This window comes from Heliangelus exortis, chromosome 3 (assembly GCF_036169615.1).
Source record: "Heliangelus exortis chromosome 3, bHelExo1.hap1, whole genome shotgun sequence".
Classification (NCBI taxonomy): Eukaryota; Metazoa; Chordata; class Aves; order Apodiformes; family Trochilidae; genus Heliangelus; species Heliangelus exortis.
Window position 1 is genome coordinate 11,414,090 of NC_092424.1, and position 7,100 is coordinate 11,421,189.

General features: G+C 35.9%; 1 protein-coding gene and 1 long non-coding RNA gene across 2 annotated transcripts in view; both read left to right on the forward strand.

Annotated features, from left to right (window-relative positions):
- CRIM1 (cysteine rich transmembrane BMP regulator 1) overlaps positions 1–5,064 on the forward strand; it is a 157,966-nt gene extending 152,902 nt beyond the window's left edge. Inside the window, exon 17 of the mRNA XM_071739159.1 lies at positions 2,094–5,064. Within this exon, the coding sequence (XP_071595260.1) occupies positions 2,094–2,270 (177 nt within the window). The 3' untranslated portion in view covers positions 2,271–5,064. The remainder of the gene's footprint in view (positions 1–2,093) is intronic.
- Positions 5–849, forward strand: LOC139794073 (uncharacterized). The gene is made up of 2 exons (XR_011724935.1): positions 5–202; positions 241–849. It is a non-coding gene; the product is annotated as an uncharacterized lncRNA (long non-coding RNA).
- Positions 5,065–7,100: the final 2,036 nt, after the last annotated feature.

Here is a 7,100-nt window from a genome sequence, read left to right on the forward strand (position 1 = left end):
GCTGTGTTTGTCTCTTTCCAGGCTTCTACTCTTTTGGGAAACAACATTAACCAGAATATTGTGTAGGATGCAATTGAGTTCACATCATCTGAACTCTCAAATTATTATTTTTTTTTTATGTCTGAAACCATTTTATACCAGTCAGTCTTTTGGTATTTATTTAATCTCCAAAATGATTTTTTTTCCCTATCAAACTAGACCAGTTGCTGCTCTATATATTAACAATTTATCACTAGACAGAAATGAAGCTCAGCAAAAAAATGTGTTAGAAAATACCCAGCTTGGTATATGTGTAGGTAAATACATGCCATTTTCTTATCAGCAAACTTGTAAGAGAATATTTTTGCTTTCTTAACTTTCATCCACCTTAAAAGTATTGTCCAACATCAGGTGCTGTATTTACTAGCAGTGTTTATCACATTTTCTAATAACAGCATCATACAGTTCTGGCATTAATATTTTAAGAGAGATCTCAGGAAATATTTACCTACTAAATATTCTAAAACTATCAAAAAAGGAAGAAGTGAGTAGGTTGAAAATTATCAGTGAAGGGAGTGTTGTTCTAAAAAATATTTCCATCAGCAGACTAAGCCCTTACTCTATGTTCAAATGCCATTTATATCAGTGCCCCAGTTTATTCTACTCATATTTTCTAGTTCTAATTACACAGCCTTTGTCCATACTAAGAAAACAATTTGAGAACATCTTTTCTTCTGTTCCACATAGAAGAGTAATACAGTAACTTTAAAAACGAAGTGTCCATATTATTTATGTCACTGCTGCAGCATTTATTATAAACTTTCCAAAAAGTTTACAAAAAAACAGTCAAAACATAAAGTTGAGTTCAATTGTAATAAATAGGATACATGAAGAACTGGTATTATTCCACTTCCAGACTTTCAATACAAGTAAGCCATACCAGCCTCTGAGTTTCTTAAGGAATGCATTTTAAAAATATTTTTAACTCTAATGTATTCAATCCGAAACTCTCAGAAAGGCTGCTCTGTGTGCTGTGTTGAAGCTGAAGTGAAAATCATATAACTGTCTAACAAATGCTTAAGTATTTTTTCAGTGTTACCAAAAGGCATCATCCCTGTGCTAAGAAAGCTCACTTTAAGCCACATTCAGATGCAGTGTATAAGCATGGAGATACTGAAACTCAGATGTCTTGTAAGGGTCTTTGTCATAAATGCAGCTTTCTTTTAAGGATTCTTCTACTAGGTGTCACAGTAGTTTCTTCTATTCCTTGCTGGATGATTGATGGTTCTTAGTAATAAATTTTAGCAAGCCTCTTTTGGCTTATGTACTTTCTGTTCAAAATAGTCCAGCTACTCAACAAAGAACAAAATCAGTAACTGTGCTGAACTCATATCAATACAAAAAAAAAAAAAGATATTTTAAATTGCAGATGGACTACTAAATTTTGCCCTGATTCTGTTTGCATCAATGACCCTTAGGACTTCTTTGTGAATCACACTCCATAGCCTTTTGACCAGCCAAATGTAAAACACCTCAGAAAAATGTTTTTTAATACATATCTGGGTTTTAAAAAATCGTGATAAGGATTACTGTACATAAATTTTTAGTAATAAAAACCCTTCTGATTTAAGTCACGGAAAAAAAAAGCTGCATCTGTGAAAACTGGAATTTTTAAGAGAGCAATGTCACTAACTTTATCCATAGTGTATGCTTACTGCCTGCCCTTCATGTTTGGCCCTGAAACATTTAAGACAGTGTGCACCCAGCATTGTCTCACCTTCCTCTCAGCTGCACAGTCTTTCAGTTGAAGGATTCTTAAACAGAGGAATAGTAGGACTGGGCATGGGAGTATCAGAGCTCCATTCAGAAGATGAAAAACGGTGACTCAGGAGAAGGTGTTCTTAAGCCTGGCATAAGCCTTTACCACGACCAGATTCTGTCATTGCTGATTTCATGGAATTATTGAATGGTTAGGGTTGGAAGGGACCTTAAAGATCATCAAGATTTGATTTTGTTTTTTGCTTACAGACTTGAACCATAAACATTTTTGTTTAATTATGGGCAAAATACACACCTTTTTTAACTGACTCAATATTCTCTTTCTGTTCTAACAGCCTTCTTGCCTAAACAATCAACTGGTGTATGTGGACTGCAAGAAAGGTACCATGGTCCAGGTGGACAGTTCTCAGAGGATGCTAAGAATTGCAGACCCAGATTCAAGATACAGTGGATTTTACAGCATGCAGAAACAGAACAACCTACAGGCAGATAATTTCTATCAAACAGTGTGAAGAATTGCACCCTTACCAAGAATTTAAGAAAGAGAGAGAGAGAGATAGAGAGACTAGGTCTGCTATTAAAATAAAACTAGAATTGTGCACTTGCTTAGTGGATTGTATTGGATTTGTGAGTACATGTACAGCTCTTAAGACCTTACTGGGATGAGCTCTGACTCCTGCAATGTGCCAGAAAAAGCATTCCCACTTTTCCTTGATATAAATGACCAAGTGTTTTCTTAGAACCAAAGTTTTAAAACTTCTTAAGATGTATTTGCTTGTAACATAGCTATAGAGGTTTTTTTGGGAGGGGGAATCAGGGGCTAGGGGTAGAGGTAAAAGGCTTCAGAGAAGAGGAAGCTGGTCATGGTTGGCTGGAGAAAAATGAAATAAAGAAATCTGCCAAGCAGCAGGAGAGTGCTTTCTCTTGTTGCTCTGAAATTTCATCTGTTGCAGCAAAGCCTAACCCCAAGTGAAAAGCATACAAAAAAGTCATGATTTTTTTTTCCAGCTGTTGCTACAGTAATATACTCCTAGAACAGAATTTGTCACATCACAGGTGTGGTGTAGCTGCAAATATTTTTCTATATGATGAGAAGCTGCAGTAGTTAATGAAATAGCAAGGAAAAGATTATAGCAGAAAAATAAAGGGTGGGTTTATTAAGGATGTATAAAATTATACCTTGTGCTGCTTTTTGTTTTTATTTTTGTTTTCTTTAAAGCTGATTGGCTAGATTAGCCAGACTTCGGCAGAGTTAGCAAATGACTGAGGCCTAATTAATTCCTGATATGAGCACTGGATCTTTTGACAGCAGTATTGAAGGAAGGAAGGAAGGAAAAGTCAAGAACACCATGCAGTTCCAGGGGCTTTCGTTTGTTTGTTTTGTCTGTTGTGATTTTGTTTTGTTATTTTATATCAATCTCTGGTTGTTCATACAGGAGAAGGAAAAATATTTTTGTTGGACAAAGCTCTTGCTTACAAGAGAGTAAAAAAGAGACTGTTTTAAGGTTGTTTTTTTTCCTGTTGATGTTCTTATTTACTGGTATGCAGATTTAGAAACTACTTCCATGCTAGGAAGCTGCTTAATTTTAATTGTATATTACTCAAGCACCTTTTTTGAAGCTCAGAAAAAAAAGGAGATCATGCTTCTTTAAACTTTAGCATTATAGGAATATTTATGTAAATATAATTATGCTAAAAACAACAAAAAGTATTTGTATGTTTGTGTATATATATATGCATATACAAATGCATGTAGGTATACATATGTATATATACGTGCATGTGTATATACACTATACATATATATACTGTATATATAAAATACTATGTATACAGTATATATTTTTTCTATTTTTTTTCTTGTTGAATGTATTTTTATCTGAGAGAGATTTTACCCAGAGCAGAAACAGATAAACAGGCATTCCATATCAATGCTTAATCACTTGTGAGTTTAGGAAAGACAAGAAAAGAGCATCTCATTCTACCTACAGTTTGATTTTATTTGATTTGAAAGTGTTTGTGTGTGCGTGCGTGCGTGTGTGCGTGTGTGTGCACTCTTGTGTTTGCGTGTGTACAGTACGTGCACGATTATAGCAGTAAGCGTTGCTCTTGCTACTTGCTACATTTCAGGGTGTTTCTTATTTTTCTTTTCCTGCTTAAGCCTTAAAAAGGCTTTTTAATGAATGCATTGGCTAGAGACACTGATGACAATATACATGCAGCACTAATCAGCTCCACAGAATAACACCATCAGCTCCTGGATTTTTTTTTTCCTTTTTTTTTTTTTTTTTCCTTTTTTTTTTTTTTCCTTTTTTTTTTTTTCCTTTTTTTTTTTGTGTTTTTTTTTTTTCCTTCAAACAATTGTTTGAAACAACTACTGGAATATTGTCCACATTAAGCTGGAAGTTTGTTGTAGCTTGCCTCATTTATAACTCTGACTGTATAATACAATGTTAACTTTCCAAACAGGTCTTGGCACTTTTATACTAATTACCCATTTGTGCATTGCCTTTTTTCTTTTACAAATGCTTGTCATAAGAGACACAGATACCCAGTATGCTTAATGTGAAAAGAAAATGTATTTTTTTGTAAAGGAACTCTCAAGTATTGTTGTAAATACTTGGTCAGAGGTTGCTGAACTTTAAAACTGAAAAAAAAACCTAATTTATTATTATAATGACCTAATTTATTAATCTGAAGATTAACAATCTTTTTTTTTTTGTTTTAGAATATCAAAAAGGTGTTCTAGCTGTTTGCATCAAAAAAAAATAGGTGTATCATTAAGGGTCAACATTTTTTCTGCTTCTGTAACTTCAGTTTCCAACCACCAATAAGAAAAAATGTAGTCTCCCCAGTGTTTTGTACTCAATCTGATATTGAAACAGAGATGTTTCTGTCCAGTAACTCAAATATTTTGTCAAGACAAAACATCCATTCCTTGCATAAGAGTAAGCAGTCTTTATCCAGAAATTGTAAATGCTTGCTTTTGTTTTACAATCAAGGCCATATTCTGAAAATATTAGCAGGATATAGAACATGGTGTAAAATGTTTTTTATTATTATTATTTTATTATTATTATTTTAAAGATATGATTTATCCTATGTGCTGTATCCATTACACTCTTTTACTTTGGTTCCTGTTGTGCTCTTGTAAGAGAAATGCAGATATAATTTTCTGAAAAATAGATGCATATGTGGCACTTGGAGTGCACTGCGGTTCAGCAGATTGCTTGTTTACTTTTTTAACTGTAAGGCGGTTTCTTGTAATTTGGCTCTTGGCAGCACAATAAAAAAATTTTAAACCTATTGGTGCTTATTTTCTTAAATGTTCATATATTTTGCTTCCATACACTGGTCCAAGACATTAGTTTATATCGTGATATTGTGGCAAGAGGGTTTTTCCTTGATTAGGAATTGATACTCTCACGCTGACCTCAGATCAGAACAGTTCAGAAAATACTGTGAGTAAAGAACAGTTTGCAGCTACAGAAAGTTCCAAGTTTTACACTACAGAATTTTCACATTAGAAGGATTTGAGGAGTTCCACCTAAGTTTAGCATCCAATGAAGAGTAATCTCTCAAATGCATAGCTAGGACTTTGCCCTACTATTGAGTCTATCTGTCAAGGGAACCAACATAGGCAAACAAATAAATAAATACCTGCTGAAATAAATTACCTGCTGTAGGTGAGCCTGCTCTGGCAGGGGGTTGGACTAGATGATCTTTTGAGGTCCCTTTCAACCCCTAATTTTCTATGAGTCTATGATGATCAGTCATGTGGGGCTGTGAGATGAGGTCCTAGAGAAAGTCTATAGGAATGAGAATTTGCATTTCAGAGACTTCCTGAGCCACAAGTCATAAATCTACCTATTAGTCTATCATGTTTTCTTTTTTCTATTTATTTCAAGTTAATGGGCTTGATGCAAAAGTTCTCATGTATAACTTCCTGAGGCAAGTTTTTTAGTTTCACTGCTTGCTGTGTGAAAAACTGACTCCTTTTCTTTCTTTGGACTTAGCCCTTGATGGTTTTGTTTGTATCCTTTCTGCATTCAAAGCAGCAGTGGATCAGTACCTATTTGCCACTCATTAATTTAGAGACCTGCATCTTCTGGACATTTTTTCTGTGCTGCAAAACCCAAGATCATTCTCTGGGTGTTGTTCCATGCCTTCTGGATAACCTTGTTATTGTTTGTCCTTCCATTCTATCTTTTCTAGCTTAAGGGCAAAGGGACTGAAAAAGTCCATGTTACATACCTAGAACACCCTGGAACTAGCATCACATTTACTGCTTGGATTGGTACTGACCACTGAGTCAGTGCTCCTGCAGAGCTAGCTGCAATCATCCAAAATGCCCAAGTTGTAAGAGTTACTTGTAAAGCCTGTATTGACAATGATAGATCACTATTTTTATGTGGCCCTTTACATTTATATATGTTGAATCTCCAATAATTTCCTCTCCCTTGCTAGTTACCTATTTCAGCATTTTTGCTCCTTCCCAAGAATACAGCTATGGAAGACTGTATCTTCTAGAAGAGAATCTTCAAATTCAGCCTCCAAATGTTTTGCTATTTCATTAGAATTGAAGACACCATTGCATTGATTTATAAACCAATGATGCTTCCACATTTGAACACTTACAGTAGTCCTGTTCTGCTTTGCCCTACTCCCACTGTTAGAAACTGTCATACTGGAATGCCTAGGGCTTGCTAGCTTCAAAAAGCTGTGACTAAGTTGGATAGGTCCAGTCTTTCAGTTACCTCAGTGGCACACAGATGCTTAACAGCGAACCTGAAAACATCAAGTAGGAAGTATGAAAAGAACCATAAAGCATGCTCAGAACAAGTTGAAGTTCAGCAGAGACAACTTGTGCTACATGCTGTAGGTTCTCAAAAGTTTTCAGTGGCTCAAAAAAAGTACTAGATAAAAAAATGGCATCGTAAGCTATTGCACATAAGGGCACAACATAAAGCAAGGAAAGGATGGGCTTTAAAGTGACTGCGAGTAAGAGCCAAGTATCTCGAAAACTTAAGTTTTATAGTTGTTAGGTGGTTAAATCAAGGCGAAAATGGCAGTCAGAAACCCATCCATCCCTAGGTTAGGAAATAACAATGAAACTATTACAAATATTCCCCCTTTCCCATCTCTGGGGAGCTGCCCCTACTCGCTGCCTTAGAACAACCCACTCCAGGCTTCGGGCCTATGGCTGCTACAGGACAGAACCAGAAGCGATGCTCAGTAGCCCAGCCCGGCCCAGACACCGCGTGCAGGACAAGAACGGAGCCGGGCTTGGCTGATCCCATTGAGCCGGGCTTGGGGGCTGGTAGCCCGAGAAGTCTTCCCAG